Source organism: Dromiciops gliroides, chromosome 6, assembly GCF_019393635.1.
Source record: "Dromiciops gliroides isolate mDroGli1 chromosome 6, mDroGli1.pri, whole genome shotgun sequence".
Classification (NCBI taxonomy): domain Eukaryota; kingdom Metazoa; phylum Chordata; class Mammalia; order Microbiotheria; family Microbiotheriidae; genus Dromiciops; species Dromiciops gliroides.
Window position 1 is genome coordinate 228,868,421 of NC_057866.1, and position 18,404 is coordinate 228,886,824.

An 18,404-nucleotide genomic window follows, 5' to 3' on the forward strand; every position below is an offset into this window, starting at 1 on the left:
CAGTGCATTCTTTTTTCCTTACTCCTTATTTAAAAAATTAAAAAAACCAAAAAAACCCCATCTTCTCATATTCAACTCACATCCATGTTCTCTGTCTATGTATACTCCTTTAGACTGCCCTAATAATGAAAAAGTTTTTAGGAGTTACAAGTATCATTTCCCCATGTAGGAAGATAAACATTTTAACCTTATTAAATCCCTTATGATTTTTCTTTCCTGTTTTCTTTTTTATGCTTCTCATGACTCTTGTATTTGAAAGTCACATTTTCTATTTAGCTCTGGTCTTTTTCACTGAATATCTATTTTTTTCCCCTTGAAGTATTATTTTATTTAGTTTTTCTCGGTAGGTGATTCTTGTAATCCTAGCTTCTTTGCTGTACAGAACACTGTATTCCAAGGTCTCCTGTGCCTTAATATAGAAGCCGCTTAATCTTGTGTTATCCTGACTGTGGCTCCATGATATTTGAATTGTCTGCTGGAGCATACAAATTTAATGTTGGTTTATTGAGTATGGTTCATTTCAGCATAATGTAGTTTCTTTTATCCTTTTTTATATTTTGAATGCTTCTTTTTGTTTTTTCTGCTAGCATGGTTGCAACTCCTAAAATTTTTTCCCCCAATCTCTCATTTTTCTGTGTGTGTCATTTTTGAAACATTTAAGCAAAAATATGTGGACTTTTGTTTTCTTATCCAAATTGTCATTCTTTTTCATTTTATTGGATTGCTTAATCCATTCACATTTAAAGTTATGAGTTAGTTTTATATTTTCCTCCATTTGTTTCTAATATTTCTTTCCAGATTAGAATATTTTCCCCCTTCCTCTGTAAACACAATACTATGTTTTTAGTTATTTTAACTTATTCTATTTTGGGGGGGGGAGTGAGGCAGTTGGGGTTAAGTGACTTGCCCAGGGTCACACAGCTAGTAAATGTCAAGGGTCTGAGACTGGGTTTGAATTCAGGTCCTCCTGAATCCAGGGCCAGTGCTCTATCCACTGTGCCACCTTCCTGCTTTTAACTTATTCTATTTTTACAACCCTATTTCTACAGCCTTTTGTCCCTTCACTCTCAATTATGCTCTTCTTGATCTTTACATCTCTCCCTAGTTTTGGAGTTTTGCCTAACTTACTAGGTTCATTTTTGCTTTGCTTTTTACCTTCCTGTTTAAGTCTTCCTCCCTTCCCCTCCTTTTCCTCTCTTTGTTACATAGTCAAGTAAATCTCACTTCTCCTTCCATTGAACTTGTTTTATTTGTTAGTTTTTTTAGTTTCAAAAAAATTTCTTTCCCTTATTCTCTTCATTTATTTAACTTCCCTTTCCATTTGTTTTAATTCAGGCCCGTATTACTTACAAGTTTTGATTTAGTTTCTATACTCCTCATGGAAGCTACTGCTTTTGAGTTCTTTCATTTAAACTGTTTTTGTTCTTGCCTTTGTTACTTTGTTATGGTTCCCTTTTTTCTTTTGTACCTTGCTTTTAAAAATACTAATTCCTGAAGGAACTAGAGAGATATTGTCTCAAAGTAAAAAAAAGGTTTCCCATGTCCTTGATTATGAAGTTTATTATTAATCTTTGTCCTCTTGATGGTAATTCACCCCTCACCAATTTGTCTTGAAATCTCCCCTAGGTCCCTGCCCTTCTGCTCTTCTGAGTATCAGAGTTTCCAGCTAGTCTGATTCCTTTTGTTTTGCGACATAATGTGGTTTCTCTAAGCACCAAATCTCTTTAGATTGTACATGTTGTAAGGTCCAAATTTCCCTTTATATAATCTCTCTCTTCTCCATCAGTGGTACCTCCACTGTGTTTTTTATAAATTTATTAATTAAGCTACAACTGTGTTTTATTAATTAATTGCTATTGTACCAGTTTTGACAATATACATTTATTATTAATTAATATTATAGGGGGCAGCTAGATGGCGCAGTGGTTAAAGCACCGGCCCTGGACTCAGGAGTACCTGAGTTCAAATTCGGCCTCAGACACTTGACACTTACTAGCTGTGTGACCCTGGGCAAGTCACTTAACCCCCATTGGCTGCAAAAAAAAAAAATTAATATTATATATGCCAGTAAAGAATTAACCATGTGGGAGTTAGCAGGAACAGGAGAAAAGCTTCAGAAGACCCATGCTGTCTTTCTGAAATCTCAAGGAGAGGTCAGAAGACCTACAAAACCTACCCAGTTCAGAGAGTAGGTCCAGAGCAAGCATCCATAGAGAGCCAAGTGCTAGTCAGCTAGTTTTTATCCTCTTTTGATAGAGGTGGGTCATTATACATTGATCAAACCTAATTGGTTTGCATCATTCAATTCTTTGGTTGACCTGACTTGAGGGTGGTCTAAATTAAAATCAACCTTACTGAAGACATCTGGAGTAGACCCTCTCTCAAGTTGCCCAAGGCAAAGTCCATTATGTAGGTAGGTCCTTCTCTGAGGCTAGACAAAAGAATCAATCTCCAATTCTTTTGTTCCCTGGGGTTTGTCCCTGGCAAGGAGGTCTGAACTTTCTGGAGGAAAGGACTGAAGAACTGATCTCTGGGTCCCCCCAAGAAACCATTATTAATAATTATTTTCTCATACATCACTGAAACAAGATTTCCTTATTTCTTTTCCCTCTTTTCAATCCCTCTCTTTGTCACTTGACCCCTTCTCTTGTAATCTCTCCTCTCTAAGAAGTTACAGGAGTTGTTTTTCCTTCATTGCCATCCTTTGACTTGAATAGAATATATCCTATCTATCTTCATCCTCTGTAGCCTCCCATTCTGTCATTCAGTCCTGTAACAAAACCAACTGAGTCCTGTGTGAGTGAGATTGTCCACTGTGTTTCAGGCTTGTTTCTCTACTACCACTTCTGTTTGCCTTGTGCTTTCACCCTTGTCTCCTTGTGTGCATTTAGAGAAAAAAAAAATCTCTGAATGGTCTCTTTGTTGTCCTTCTTGGTTGCTGTGTGCGAGGGAAAACCAATCCTCTTCTCAAAAATTCTCAGGAATTCAGCAGGGATGTGACAAAGGCTCTTTTATTTCCTTCTCATGAGAAGAAGGTACCCTAGTGTGCAGCTAGTGGGTGCAATGAAAGGGGGCTAGCAGGCCCTGTTTTATACCCTAGTCCCTAAGACGAACGGATCCTTCCCTTTTTCATCATTGGTCCGATTACTCAAAGGTTACAATCTACATGCAAAAACTAGCTAATCGGAACCGCAATATTCTCATCCCTCTTTCTTATATGAGCATAACTCAGGAGTGGACCTATTCTTCCTTATATGGATATGTTATAGGGGAAATGAGGTATGAGTTGGGTTAGGGGTGGAGGTTTTTAGGAATTTCTCTTTAAATAATTATACCCTCTTGCACACAAAAGCAGTTAGAATAAAATGGTAGTTTATTTAGGGGCAAGGGAGGGGAAGTGGGGAGGGAAGGGAAACCATGAAGGGAATCCTTGGACTTCTCATGGGGAGATAGGTATGGAACAAAGCACGTGGCTCTGAGGTACCAATCTCCTCGAGCAGGAGACAGGCAGGTACTTTTATAGGGGGCTGATGGGGGTGTGACCATCTGCCTGTGGAAAGTTCCTTTAGTGAGGGAGGACCATCCCCCACTGGTGGTGGCTAGAGGAATTGGGTGAGGGGTGGCTAAGGATCTCTCAAGCCATCTCTCTCTTCAGGACACAAAAGGCCGCAGCCACACCCAATGTTATCTCCCCAGGGCTAAGGGAGATCAGAATGAAGGTTGGAGGTCCAGAAGCTAGCTCAGTCCAATCTGGTTCCGCTTATCTCTCTAGGCGTATCTGTCTTCTGCTTTAGTTTCTCAAGGACAAGATTCCTTGGTGTGCCCCAGAGAACTTCTGGGGTGCTCTGGAGTGGACCTTATTGAGAACAGGGTTCCTTGAACCATGTGATTTTGTTAGCCTGAGGGGGAGGAGATCTTTGTCCTACAAACAGGTCAGGAGTATGCTTGACTGTTATATCCTCATGGAGAGGAGACAACTACCCATTTTCTCACACTGTGTTTGTTTACTGTAATGATTGGAATGATGCCACCTGCTGGAGAGTTATTGTAGGAAAGCTCTGCCATGAGGAGAAGGTGTCTGAGGGCAAGCCATGCGGTCAGGTCCTTGGCGTCAGGACCTGACGTTTGCTTGTGGGTACTGTCTATCAAACTACCAGCCAATCAACTTGAGGAGCCTCCTATTTCTGGGAGGAGAACATGAAGTAGGAAGCAGACACTGGCGGAGGGGTTCTTCTTTTTTTGGTTCCTGACCTTGCCATGGCGGGTTGGATGATGGGGTCTCTTAGAAATAGTTAGATTTTTACCTTTCTCTCTAATCCTAATGCTCTTTAATAAATACTTAAACACTTAAATACTCTTGCTAAAGCTTATAATTTTTTTTTTTTTTTAGTGAGGCAGTTGGGGTTAAGTGACTTGCCCAGGGTCACACAAAGTGTTAAGTGTCTGAGGTCAGTTTTGAACTCAGGTCCTCCTGACTCCAGGGCGTGCTCTATCCACTGTGCCACCTAGTTGCCCCTAAAGCTTATTATTTATTGGCGACTACTCATTAGATTTTAGATAGTATAGCTAGAATTTTAGCCCTTTACATTACCCTACTTTGTATTTCTTTTGTCTGGGTTGTTTGAAAAGCAAACCTTTTTTTTTTTTTTTTTTTTGCAGGGCAATGAGGATTAAGTGACTTGCCCAGGGTCACACAGCTAGTAAGTGTCAAGTGTCTGAGGTCAGTTTTGAACTCAGGTTCTCCTGAATCCAGGGCTAGTGCTTTATCCACTGCGCCACCCATTTTCTTAAGGTCTGATTTTCTTCCTAAAATATTTTTGAAATCCTCTTTTATTGAACATCCATTTTTTTTATTCCATTAATAGTCTTGATGTGGGATGGATTTAGGGTCAAATTGATCGTGAGTTGTCCCAAAAGAATTACAAGACTCAGTGACTCAGTTTCCCAAGTTTTGTTGCAATACTGTGAATGACCACAGGGAGAGAATCAGAATAATGGATAGGTATCTCTCGAATAGTGAAAGAAAAGAAATTATATTTATAGTACAGATAAATTGATTTATCAGTCTCATTATAATATTCTCCCCCTTGGGGTGTTACAGGGGAGGGCTTATCCTAATTTGGAATTCCTGGGGTCCTAAGCCAACCCCCGAGGCTGGTACCTTTTTCAGTGGAGGTGTGTTTTTGGAGTTTACACGTCATAAATTGAATCTGGGGACAAAATTGGCCTTTTCTGTGCATATTTCTTTCTGATTCCCATGACTAATTTCAAAACATTCATTTTTCATTTATTTCTGGTCTAGGTTTCTATAGCCTGTCAATTTATTTAAGGTCATCATGGTCTCTCTTCTTCTGTTCCTGTTATGGGTACTGATTTCTGTGGGTAAGAGAACTTAGCATTCTGACTTGTAAGTTATCCGTTAACTGGGGTCTAACTCCCTTTTGGAGCTAATATCTGAATTAAAGCTTGGGTCTTAGGTTTTTCTGTTAACCCCTTTTTGCCTCCTACATCATGGACCTTTTTAGAGGTATGTTTTTGGGGTTTACATGTCATAAGGTGAATCTGGGGACAAATTTGGCCTTTTCTGTGCATGTCACCTTTTGATTCCCATGCTTAGTTTCAAAATATTTTCATTTTTCAGTTTGAGTTTCTATACCCTGCCAGTGTATCATTGTTATAGTTAAGGTCTCTATGACCTGCCTCTGTATGTTCTTGTTACGGGTGCTGATTAATGTGGGACTTGTATTAATGAAGACTCAAGTCTTATGTTATCCATTAACTGGGGTCTGAATCTGTTTTAGAGCTCATATCTAAATTAGAGCTTGGGTTTTTCTGTTAACCCATTTTTTGCCTCCTACATCAGTCTTAGATTTTCAGGATAGATCGATCACCTTGGGTTGTATCTTTAACTCCTTTGCTTTTTCACTCACGTCATTCCATTCCCTCTTGCAGTTTCTGTTAAGTGACTAATAGGTTCCCCCTTTTCCTCTCCCCCCCTTTAAAAAAAATTAAAGGTCTTTCTCCTGGTTACTTGAACAATTTGTTTGTTAGTAGAATTGTTAAACTTAACCACTATTGACACATTACCATTATGCTACAAACTCTTGGAACTTAACCATTATGTAGCATAGGGGTTTTTTTGTTTGTTTTTTTAACTGGAGGTAATTTGTGAATTCTTTTCATTGGCAGAAGTTCTGGGTAGTTTTTCTTCTATTGTTTTTTGCATTATGGTCTTACAAGGTTTTGACTTGTGTTCTTCAGGAAATCTTATATTCCTTAAATTGTCTTTATGCCTCCAGTTTTCAGGATCAGCATTTTTTGCTTATGTGAAAATTATGCTTTCCCAATCAGTTATTTTAATTCCTTCCTTCCTTCCTTCCTTCCTTCCTTCCTTCCTTCCTTTCTCTCTTTTTTCTCTCTCTCTCTTTCTTTCTTTCTTTTTTGGTGAGGCAATTGGGGTTAAGTGACTTGCCTAAGGTCACACAGCTAGTAAGTGTCAAGTGTCTGAGGTCGGATTTGAACTCAGGTCCTCCTGACTCCAGGGCCAGTGCTCTATCCACTGCGTCACCTAGCTGCCCCCTTTTATTTCTTTTATGAGACTTGCCATCATGGATTTGGGTTTTTCTGTTCTGCCAGTTATTTCTGCTTTGCAGGTCATAAATTCTTTCAGAATTGTGAGGAATTGGGGGATAGGTTGACTCCTCTCAGAATGATCCCCTGGTATATGCAGATTGAGAGATTTCCATCTGGGAGAGTGGATGGTGAAACTTCCAATGGGAAGTTTTTGGCAAAGGGGTGGAAATTCCTCATAGATTGTAACCCTTGAAAAAGGGAGGGGCCATTTCGCCTGTTAGGGATGGGAAGAGATAAAAGCAGTTCTGAAAACCTGCATCCTTGGTTACTCCACCAGATGGATGAGGGGTGAGAATGACAATAAATGAGCCTTTGACACATCACCAATGCTGAGTTCCAGAAGTTATTGGAGTGGTTTTTCAGAATTCTTATTTCTTTTTTAAAAACCATTCAATAATATCTTGTTGTGGAGCCATGCTGTCTTGGGAATCCACAGAATTCTCTGACTCATCAGGTATTGATTCATTTTCCATTGTCTTATAATAATTTATCATAGATCTCTGTACTCTTTAACCTATCTGGAGGCCATATTCCCTTCTATTGTTAATATCTGCCGTTTTGATTTATCTGCTTATGCTCAAATTCTTTACTCCATTTTATTTCTTCTTGAGATCTTTGGTAATTTTAGTCTCTTTTCATTACTTTTCTCTATTGAGCACTTTCTGATTCCTTCTCATTTGATGGCATTTTCTCTGGGAGCTGGTTCTGAAAGTTGTTCCAGCCTGCTCCCATGCTAGGAATTCGTGGTTCTGTTCTAAGTGGTACCTGGGGGAGATAGAACTTCCCTCACGTGGATGCTTGCCCAGGGTCACATTGCTAGGAAGTAGACTCAGCATTACAAATTTAGAGCTGGAAGGTATGGCAGAGGGAGCTAGGTAGTATAGTAGATAGAACACTGGACCTGGACTCAGGAAATCCTAAGTTTAAATCCAGCTTGAGACTTACTACCTGTATGACCCTGGGCAAGTCAATTGCTCAAGCAGCTAAGCCCACGACACTGAGACATCTCTATCTGCCTCAGTTTCCTCAACTGTAAAATGGAGATAATACTAGCACCTACCTCCTAGGGTTATTATGGGGATCAAATGAGATATTTGTAAAGTGTTTAGCACAGTGCCTGGCTTCTAATAGGCACTTAATAAGTGCTTATCCCCTTCGTTTATTATTTGAAACGGAGACTCAGGGAGTTTCAAGTAGCTTGGTAAATTTCTGAGACAGAATTCAAACCCAGGTCTTTCTTACTCTCAAGCCTAGTCCTTTATCCATTATGTCTTTCCCTTCTTTGATCCTTCTCAAATATCTTTAGCTGCTGAATCTGCTGTTGTTTTGTCCCCAGGGTTTGCCCCCTTCTGCTTTCCCCTCTTCTCAGATCCTCTGCACAGCTCATCCCTCTGTCCTGACCTTGTTGAAGCCCTTCTCCTTTGCATTCTTCAATCTTCCAAATTTTTTCTCCTCAGATTCAGTCTTTGACCTTCTTCATAGTTTCAGAGCCCTTGAAAATCACCTTCACAATTCCTCCTTCAGCTTAATTTTCTTCCCCCACTTATTACATACAACTTTCTCCTTTAGAAGCTGGGAAGAAAGTAGCCTACTTCCTGGCCCTTTTCCTCCCTTAATGCTAGTGCCTTTCCCTCTGAGATTATTTCCAGTTTATTCTGCATATATCTTGCTCATAGATAATTGTTTTCATGTTGTCTCCTCCATTAGACTGTGAGCCTCAGTGCCAAGCTCAGTGCCTTGTCACATAGTAGGCTTTTCATAAGTGCTTGTTGACCCAACTCCTTCAGCTTGGCACATTCTTCTCTATGCACTTACTCTGTCCTTTAGCCAAACCGGATGTTGCAGGCATGTGCTTTAATTCATTGTATTCAAGTATCTTTTCCTTGTTGCTAAGTTTCTTGCTCACTACTCCCTTTCCCTTCTATTTAATTCCTAACATTTCAGAAGCCATTTCTTATGTGGAGCTTTATGGGCATCCTCCTGAGTTCAACTCTCTCTTTTTAAGATGAGGAAACTGAGACAGAGGTTGTGTCCTAACTAGGGTCAAACAGCTAGTTAGTTTCTGAGGCAGAATTTGAATACACATCTTGATTCTAGACTCTGAGCTTTTTATCCACTATATAGTCCACGTGGAAGTAATGACTCCCCCGCTCCTCCCATTTATAGCATTGTTCTGCACTTTTAATGCAGTTTTCATATATTAATGTATTACAGTTATTTATGTTTGTGTCTTATTCAGTCAACAAGTATTTATTAAGTAACTTTCTATATGCATGCTGTGTACTAAGCACTGGGGATACAAAGAAAGGCCAAAGACAGTTTGCTTTTTTAAGAATCTGTCAGTCTCAGGACTGTTTACTTCCGAGAGAAGGGCTTGTCCTAATTAAGCTTTATCTCCCTTGGTCCTTAACTCTGTCTTCTATACACAGTAAACATTTAATAAATGGATGTGGAATGAAATTAAGGTCAAATTGGTTGCAATAGAAAGAAACGTGTCTCTCTTTTTCTCTCTGGGAGCTTTCTTGGGAGAAGTAGAGAGAGGTGACTTCAAATTGTGTTCTGTTTCCTCATCTGTTTTGGGTAAGGAATAAAGAATTTTACATATAAGTCTTGCTAAAAGTTATTTGCTTTTTTTTAATATTGTTTTGAAATTGGATTTATTTTTAAATTTGAGCTTTCAACTTTAGCGTATATATTGTTCCCCATTCATTTTCTTTGTCCACTTAGGTTAATAAGTGTGAGGGAAAAAACCCATCCTCTTCTCAATAATTCTCAGGAACTCAACAGGGATGTGACAAATGCTCTTTATTTCCTTTTCATGAGAAGGAGGCACCCTAGTGTGCAGCTAGTGGGTGCAAAGAAAGGGGGCTTGCAGGCCCTGTTTTATACCCTAGTCCCTAACTCGAATGGACCCTCCCCTTTTTCATCACTGGTCCAATTACTCAAGGGTTACAATCTACGAGCAAAAACTAGCTCATCAAACGCAGTATTCCCACCCCTCTTCCTTGTATGGGCATAACTCAGGAGTGGACCTTATTGAGACCAGGGCTCTTTGAACCCTGTGATTTTGTTAACCTGAGGGGGAGGAGGGGATCTGAGACCTTTGTCCTACAAACAGGTCAGGAGGAGTATGACTGACTGTTATATCCACATTGAGAGGAGACAACCACCCATTTCTCACAGTAAGGAAAACTGTGTCTGATGTGTGTTTGGTGGGAATCAAAGAGCACTTTGTCTTACAAAGATAAATCAGTAATGAGTTTTAATACAATCAAATGAGTGATACCAATGCACCTTATGTTTTATATTAAATTGGAATAAATTGTGCTTTCCTGTTTTAAGAGCGATTTGGTCATTTAGATGTAGGACAAAAACATGTTTTCATAAAGAGTAGTGATACATTTCATGCCAAATGAAGACCTTTATCACATGTATCCACACTCTTGAACTTCTGAACATTAATGATATTTATGACTTTTAAAATTGATTTATCAACATGTTTTATTTTATTTAATAATAAAAATATTTTATTATTTTCCAGTTACATGTAAAAATAGTTTTCAATATTTGTTTTTATAAGATTTCTAGTTCCCAATTTTTCTCTCTCCCTCCTTTCCTTCTCCCCTCCCCAAGACACAAAGCAATCTGATATGGGTTATATATGTACAATCACATTAAGCATATTTCTGCATTAGTCATGTTGTGAAAGAAGAATCAGAACAAAAGGGAAAAACCTCCAAAAAGAAAAACAAAAAAAGTAGAAACAGTATGGTTCAATCTACATCTGGATTCCAGTTCTTTTTTCTGGATGTGGAGAGTATTTTCCATCATGAGTCTTTTTTTGATTCCTGTTTAACCTTTTCCAAGGTCTGATGTATCCCATAGAACTTGCCTTATTTCTTTGTTTTGAGAAAAAAAAATCCACTGAAAATTTAACCTTATTGACTTTGGAAAAGAAAGGACTTAAATTTTGAAAGTGCTATTATTTTAACCAGTCAAGTGGCTTCTTGTTATTTAATAGACTATAAGTTTGATTACTGGGAAAGTAGCAGACAAAAATTCCTGTTATGAAAGGTTTGCTTTAGTATTTTGCTGGCCATTGGCTTTTTTTTTTTTTTGGTGGGGGAATGAGGGTTAAGTGACTTGCCCAGGGTCACACAGCTAGTTAGTGTCAAGTGTCTGAGGTGGGACTTGAACTCAGGTCCTCCTGAATCCAGGGCTGGTGCTTTATCCACTATGACACCTAGCTGCCTCAGGCCATTGGCTTTTGAAAAAAAGTTTCTGGCCTCCTTGAAAAGACCTTAGAATTGGAGGGGAATATTTTGAGTTGTGTGACATTTAATGTCAGCTATCATTTATCCAGTGTTTGCTACATGTCAGACACTGTGCTAAGGACAAGAGAGATTAAGAAAAGCCAAACCCACCTCTGCCCTTAAGGAGTTTACAGTCTAATAAATAGTATAACCCATTCCATATTTGGGCTACTCTAATGAAAAGAAAAGTGCTTCTAATACTGAGCTGAAATTTTGCTCCTGAAAAACTTCAATATCTTAGGCTTACTCTTCCCCTCTGGATTAAAAAAGTATAAATCTAATGTTCCTCCCAGGTATTTGAAACCAGTGATTTTTGTCTCATCCTTTTTTCTCAAGTATTTTCTTTTCCAGTCTAACTGACTTTAGTTCCTTCAGTTCTTCCATCCATATATGATACATGGTATTCTGTTCTCACAATCTTGGTTCATGTATTGTACTTTGTCAGTGTCTCTCCTGAGATGTGACATGGGACACAACATAAGTTGTAGTCTAGGGTAGTGGTTCTCAAACTTTTGGTCTCAGGACTCTCATTACACTCCTAAAAAAATTAAGAACTGCCTCTCCCCTAAGAGCTTTTGTTATTGTGAACTATAACCATCAACATTTACTGTATTAGAAATGAAAACACCATATGAAAAAATGCTCTAAATCACTATTGATCAGAGAAATGCAAGTTAAAACAACTCTGAGGTACCACCTGACACCTATCAGCTGACAAAAAAGGAAAATAATAAATGTTGAAGAAGCTGTGGAAAAATTGGAACACTAATGCATTATTGGTAGAGCTGTGAACTGATCCAACCATTCTGGAGAGCAATTTGGGACTATGCCCAAAGAGCTATGGGCCTGTTCATACCCTTTGACCCAGTAGTACCACTGCTAGGTCTGTATCCCAAAGAGACCATAGAAAAGGGAAAAGGACCCACATGTACAAAAAATATTTATAGCAGCTCTCTTTGTGGTGGCAAAGAATTGGAAATCAAGGGAATGGCTAAATAAGTTGTGGTATATGAATGTAATGGAATACTATTGTGCTGTAAGAAATGATGAGCAGGAGGAGTTAAGAGAAACCTGGAAGGACTTACATGAACTGATCCTGACTGAGAGGAGCAGAACCAGGAGAACATTGTACACAGTAACAGCAACATTGTGTGATGAACAAGGGTGATAGACTTGGCTCTTCTCAGCAGTGCAATGATCCAAAACAGTTTCAAAGAACTCATGATAGAAAATGTTCTCAGCATCCAGAAAAAATAACTGTGAATTATGAATGCAGATTGAACCATACTGTTTCCTCTTTTGGACCATCCCCCCCCTTTCTTTTTTGAGGTTTTTCCCTTGTGCTTTGATCTTTGATTCTTCTTTCACAAGATGACTAATGTAGAAATATGTTTAATGTGATTGTATATATACAACCTTTATCAGACTGCTTTCCATCTTGGGGAGGAGGGAGGGAAGGAAGGGCGGGAGAAAAAAATTTGGAACTAAAAATCCTGTGAAAACAAAAAACAACAACAAAAAAAGGACTTATGAAAAATGAAATTCATCTACAGAGAAAGAACTGATGGTAGTTGAATACAGATTGAAGTATATATTTTTTGTTAGTTCCATTTTCTAAAGTTTTTTTGTCTGTTTTCTTTCACAACTCGACTAATGTGAAAATGTTTTGCATGGCTGCACGTGTATAACATATTGAATTACTTGAATTCTTAAGGGGTGGGGAGGGAGGAAGATAATTTTGAACACAAAGTTTTAAAAATTGATGCGAAAATTTCTTCATACATGTAAATTGGGGAAAAATTCTAAATAAATAAATAAATTTAATATTAGAAAAAAAAGAAATGAAAACATCTTAGTATTATTGTGACTATAGTTTTGATCTTGAGAATCCTCTTTAAAGAGTCTTGGGGACCTCCAGGGGTCCTCCAACCACATCATGAGAACCACTGGTCTACCTTCCTTGTTCAGTTTTTTCCTTATCCAGCTTATGGAGGAGTACCTTAGGTACTAGAATTGAATATGTCTTTACTTTGGAAAAATCTTATAAAAGTAGTATATTTCTCTCTCTCTCTTTTTTTATAGGGGATGCAGAGGGCAACCAATGTCACTTACCAAGCACATCATGTCAGCAGGAATAAACGAGGTCAAGTTGTGGGGACCAGAGGTGGATTTCGTGGTTGTACAGTTTGGTTAACAGGTATAGTCATTTTGTCTTGCAAATTAATTTTTAGATCAAGTATAAACACTGTAAGTGAACTGTTCCACACACCTCTATGTAAAGCAATTTTCTTGTAATGTAAATTTGCCTGTGGAGGGTTGGGACTGGCACATGGTTCAAGGACACGTGGGGTCCTGGGACAGTAGTAAGAGTAGGAGGAGAAAGGTGCAGCAGCCAGCCATGAGGTGGAGGTTGGGGGGACTGCCTGGAACCAAGAGGAAGAACACATTGGGGAGGAGGACAGATGTTGGGGCTGGACGCAGATACAGACAGGAGAGGATGGATGATGTGGGGACCAGGGACAGATATGAGCTCCTCAAGTACACACCGACAAAACAGATATGTGTGGGGCAAAGCTCCTCTCTTGGCACCGGAAGGAGGTCTCAAGCCAATCTCCTGATCTGTCAAGTGTTGGTCATCTCTAATGTTTTTGTTGTCGTAATTATTATTTTTTGGTGGTGATGGGGTGGGTGGGAGACTTCAGAGTGGCAAGTTAAGGGCCAAGAACAGAGAGTGAACAAATACAATACCGTACAGTAAAGTTAACACAGGTATTTTTTCTCCTTTTTTTGGAATGTGGATTTCTTTCAGAATTCTTTAAAGAAAGTAGAATTTGTGTAATTTGAATTTCTGTAAAGTGAAAACTGTCTGAGTATAATCTAGAGCAGTGGTTCTCCAAGTATGGTCTGCAGACCTCTGGGGGTCCCTTCCTAGGGATTCCGCAAGGCCCAAACTATTTAGACATATTTACATCTAAAACAATTTAAACATATAAACTATTTGATGTGCTATGATGTTATTTGTCTCTTAAACTCTCCTCTCTTTTCCAACTATATATTTACTGTTAAATGGGCACATTAATGGCACCTACTTCATCAGGTTGTTGTGTGAGGATCAGATGAGGTAACGCATTTAAAGTGCTGTGCAAATATTAAACATGACATTTAAATCTATTTATTATATGAAGACATTATAATCCTTTTGCCTTGGTAGTAGTACTCCTTTGGCTACAGTACAGTGCAGTAAGTATGACAAAAACTGGAAGAATTCAAAGGAAATAACTTAAAGAGTTCATAGATCCCAGGTGAAGAGCCCTGGTCTAAAGTGTACTTGGCGATTTTCAATTCCCAGGTTTGTCTGGAGCAGGAAAGACCACAGTGAGCATGGCACTGGAGGAATATTTGGTCTGCCATGGCATTCCATGCTACACTCTTGATGGCGACAACATCCGTCAAGGTCTCAATAAAAATCTGGGCTTCACTCCAGAAGACAGGGAAGAAAATGTCCGCCGCATTGCGGAGGTTGCGAAGCTCTTTGCAGATGCTGGTCTGGTGTGTATCACCAGTTTTATATCTCCTTATACCCAGGTAGGTGTTTTGGCTTGAATGGCCATTTTTTTTTTTTAAGTAATACTTTTTTTTTTTTTTGCGGGGCAACGAGGGTTAAGTGACTTGCCCATGGTCACACAGCTAGTAAGTGTTAAGTGTCTAAGGCCGGATTTGAACTCAGGTCCTCCTGAATCCAGGGCCGGTGCGCCATCCACTGTGCCACCTAGCTGCCCCATAAGTAATACTTTTTAACTCTAAGGGAAGTGTAAAAAAAATTTTAACCATAACTAATCTAAAAAATTATATAACTGTACTTATATGAAAAATTATATCTGAACCCCTGTGTCTCTCTCTCATAGACCTCCTTGCATTCTCTTAGTTCTCCGGAGTCCCCTTTTCTCCATACCATTCATTCTCTGTCTGTCCGCTCCAGTAGTCCACCCCCACCCAAAGCGTCTCTAGCATCCCTTTTTATTAACTTTCTTTCTCAGGTGAAACTCAGGGCTGGCCGCCCCTGGGCTGGCCAAGCCCTGTGTTGTGCTCCTTGTGGCCTGGGGTCTTTCGTCTGGCCTGGCTCAGAGCCCTCCCGCCCCCCCAGCTGAAGTGGAGGGGGAGGGGCAGCGGCAGCTCTGCTCAGGGAGCCTGAGGCCAATTTCAATGCCCACTTTCAATTTCAATGCTTCTGCAAAGATAAAAGGCAAATTGCAGAGGAAGCAAAGAGTTTATATATTGATACACTTTGAAAATTAAAAATGAAAAGGCAAATTGTAGTGATGGTGGGTGGCTAGGTGGCACAGTGGATAGAGTAGTGGTCTTGGGATCAGGAAGATTCATGTTCATGAGTTAAATTTGGCCTCAGACACTTACTATCTGTGTCACCCTGGGCAAGACACTTAACCCTGTTTGCCTCAGTTTCCTTAGCTGTAAAATGAGCTGGAGAAGAAAATGGCAAAACCACTCCAGTATTTCTGCCAAAGAAAACCCATGAAGAATTGGACACGACTGAACTGACTAAACAGCAGTGATGGTTTGTTCGGTGTATGACCTCCTCCAATCAGATTAAGTAAATTTTATGTTACAAAACCCCAAGTTTAAGTATTCTTAGGTATAATAGAATTTGGGGGTCATGTAACCAGAGAATTCATTGAAGACATTCTTTCAGAGTATTTTTGGTGAAAGCCCGTTGCACTGGGAAAGTGATAAATTGTGCTCTTCCAAGTATTTTTATGATCATTGATGTTGTGGGGCTCATCGAGACTTTTTAGTCTTCAGTTCGTTGGTGTCCCTCTTCTTTATCACCCTACATACAAGTGCAATTTAATTTAAAAGATCCTGGCCTGTTGTCTTTAGAGGCTGGGCATGATCTGATGCGGAGTGTATTTCACACGTCACTTACAGTTGAGGTAATTGTTTACATAACTGGCATCATCTTTGTAAAGGGCTCCGCAGTCTTTTTGTGTGGAGGGCCTGCCTTTCCTGATCCCTCTCACCTTTCTGTTTTCTGGTGCACGATTGAGTGGCTGCCTGGCTGTGACAGATCGTGAGTTGGCTTGCCCTTTCCCAGACCATTGCCCTTACTGGATCCATGCTCTCTTTCCTCCCCAGTCTCAACCCTACGGCGAACAAGCTCAGGGGCATGCTCAGCTCTGTCTTCAGATCTCTTACTTTCTCATCATGTCACCTTCGTGCCTTGACAAACCCCAAACGTGGGTCATTTCAGCCATCTGTCCTTGCAGACAGAATTCTACCCAGACATGAGCTAATGTCTGCTGGGCTCTTACTCAGCGGGCAGCTCTTACTCCTCTCTTATCGATGCTCTTCCCTACTTCCTACAGTGCTTGCTCCAGGTCCCTTTTTGTATAGCATCCCCTCCTTCCCATTCTCTCACCTCCTACTTTATAGAGAAAATCAAGGCCCTTGGCTCTAAGCCTGTTTGTCTTTTCTTATCTCCCAATCCCTTTCCTTCATCTCCTGTAATCTTGCAGCTTATATATGGCTAGCATTTATATAGCACCTGCTGTCTGCCATGTGTTGTGCTTTACAAATATGATCTCATTTGATCCTTACAGCAGCTCTGGGAGTTAGGTGCCGTTATTAATCCCATTTTACAGTTGAGGAAACTGAGGCAGGGAGGTCACAGAGCTAGTAATTTGTCTGAGGCCAGATACAAACTCGGGTCTTCTTGACTCAGGTCTAATGCTCTTTCTAGTACTCAACTTAGCTGCCCCTTTACTCCTCCTTCATTCCAATCTATGTTGAAGAGGTAGAGCCCTTCTTACCAAAGCCAACCTCTGTACCTGAACCTCCCATTCTCCTGCAGATTGCCCCTATCATGCTGATTCGAATCTTCAGTCTCTCCCTATCTACTGGTTCCTTTCCTGCTGCCTACAAACATGCTTAAATTTCTTCCATCCTTAAAAAACAGAACAAAACAAAAAATCTCTCCCTGGATCCTATCATTCCCACTGGCTGTCTTGTCCTGTGATCCGTTTTGTCTTTCTCAGCCAAACTCCTTGCAAAAGCTGATTATGTTTACCCCATTTCCTCTCTTCTCACTCTTCTCTAAAACCCTTGAATTCTGATTTCTCACTTTATCCTTCTCTTCAGAATGACCAATCTTCTCTTAATTTGCCAGATCTGATGGCTCTTATTTTTCCCCCCTTCTTTACTCTCAGTATTTAGCACTATTGACCATCCTCTCCTTGGGAGTACTTTCTCCTCACTGGGTTTTCGTGATCCTCCCGTTTCCTCAGTGATGTCCCTCACTGAACCATCCTCCATGCCACACCCCCTTGGTATAAGCAGTGCCCTAGGGCTCTGTCTCAGGTGTTTTTCTCTTCGTTACCTCCTCTCTCTGACTTGATTCAGTTATCATCTCTGTCCTCTCGCCTTCTGGCTGTTCCACTTCTCTTGGCTTCTAGTATTTTCTTTCTTTCTTTTTTTTGGCGGGGCATTGAGGGTTAAGTGACTTTCCCAAGGTCACACAGCTAGTAAGTGTCAAGTGTTTGAGGCCGGATTTGAACTCAGGTCCTCCTGAATCCAGGGCCAGTGCTCTATCTACTGTGGCACCTAGCTGCCCCCAGCTTGTAGTATTTTCTCAGCCTGTCCCCCATGCCTGTAACACACTCCCTCCTCCATTGACTTCCTTGGGATTTTACGTTCCAACTAAAATCCCTCTTTCTTTCTTTCTTTCTTTCTTTCTTTCTTTCTTTCTTTCTTTCTTTCTTTCTTTCTTTCTCTCTCTCTCTCTCTTTCCTTCTTTCTTTCTCTTTCTTCTTTTTTTTTTTTAGTGAGGTAGTTGGGGTTAAGTGACTTGCCCAGGGTCATACAGCTAATAAGTGTTAAGTGTCTGAGGCTGGATTTGAACTCAGGTACTCCTGACTCCAGGGCCGGTGCTCTATCCACTGCTCCATCTAGCTGCCCCTCTTTCTTTCTCTTTCGAATCCAGGGCCAGTGCTTTAGCCACTGCACCACCCAGCTGCCCCCAAATCCCACATTCTACAGGAAGCCTTCCTCAATGCCTCTTAATTCCAGTGCCTTCTCTCTGTTAATTATTTTCTATTTATTCTATTTATAGCTTTTTTTAAATATATATTTGCTTGCACGTTGTCTCCCCCATTAGACTGCAAGTTCCTTGAGGTCAGGGACTATCTTTTGCTTCTGTTTTTATCCTCATTGCTTAGCACAGTGCCCGGCACATAGTAGGCTCTTAATAAATGTTTATTGATTAATTGATATATCTAGCCCTAATCTCTTGATCCTGTGTCATGAACTGCTTATTGGACATTTCAACCAAATGTTCTGCATTATCTCAAACATTTCCACAACGAAATTCTTTTTCTTTCTCTCCAAACCCACTCCTCTTACAGTCTTCCCTATTTTTGCCATATGTACCATCTTCTAGTCACTTAG

General features: G+C 40.0%; 1 protein-coding gene across 2 annotated transcripts in view; it reads left to right on the forward strand.

The window, feature by feature from the left end:
• PAPSS1 (3'-phosphoadenosine 5'-phosphosulfate synthase 1) overlaps window positions 1-18,404 on the forward strand; it is a 138,303-nt gene that overhangs the window by 21,187 nt on the left and 98,712 nt on the right. The window contains exons 2-4 of one of the 2 annotated variants that reach the window (XM_043973386.1): window positions 4,660-4,700; window positions 13,029-13,143; window positions 14,296-14,531. In XM_043973386.1, the coding sequence (XP_043829321.1) occupies window positions 13,032-13,143; window positions 14,296-14,531 (348 nt within the window). In that variant the 5' untranslated portion in view covers window positions 4,660-4,700; window positions 13,029-13,031. The remainder of the gene's footprint in view (window positions 1-4,659; window positions 4,701-13,028; window positions 13,144-14,295; window positions 14,532-18,404) is intronic. The other variant, XM_043973385.1, reaches the window with a different exon arrangement.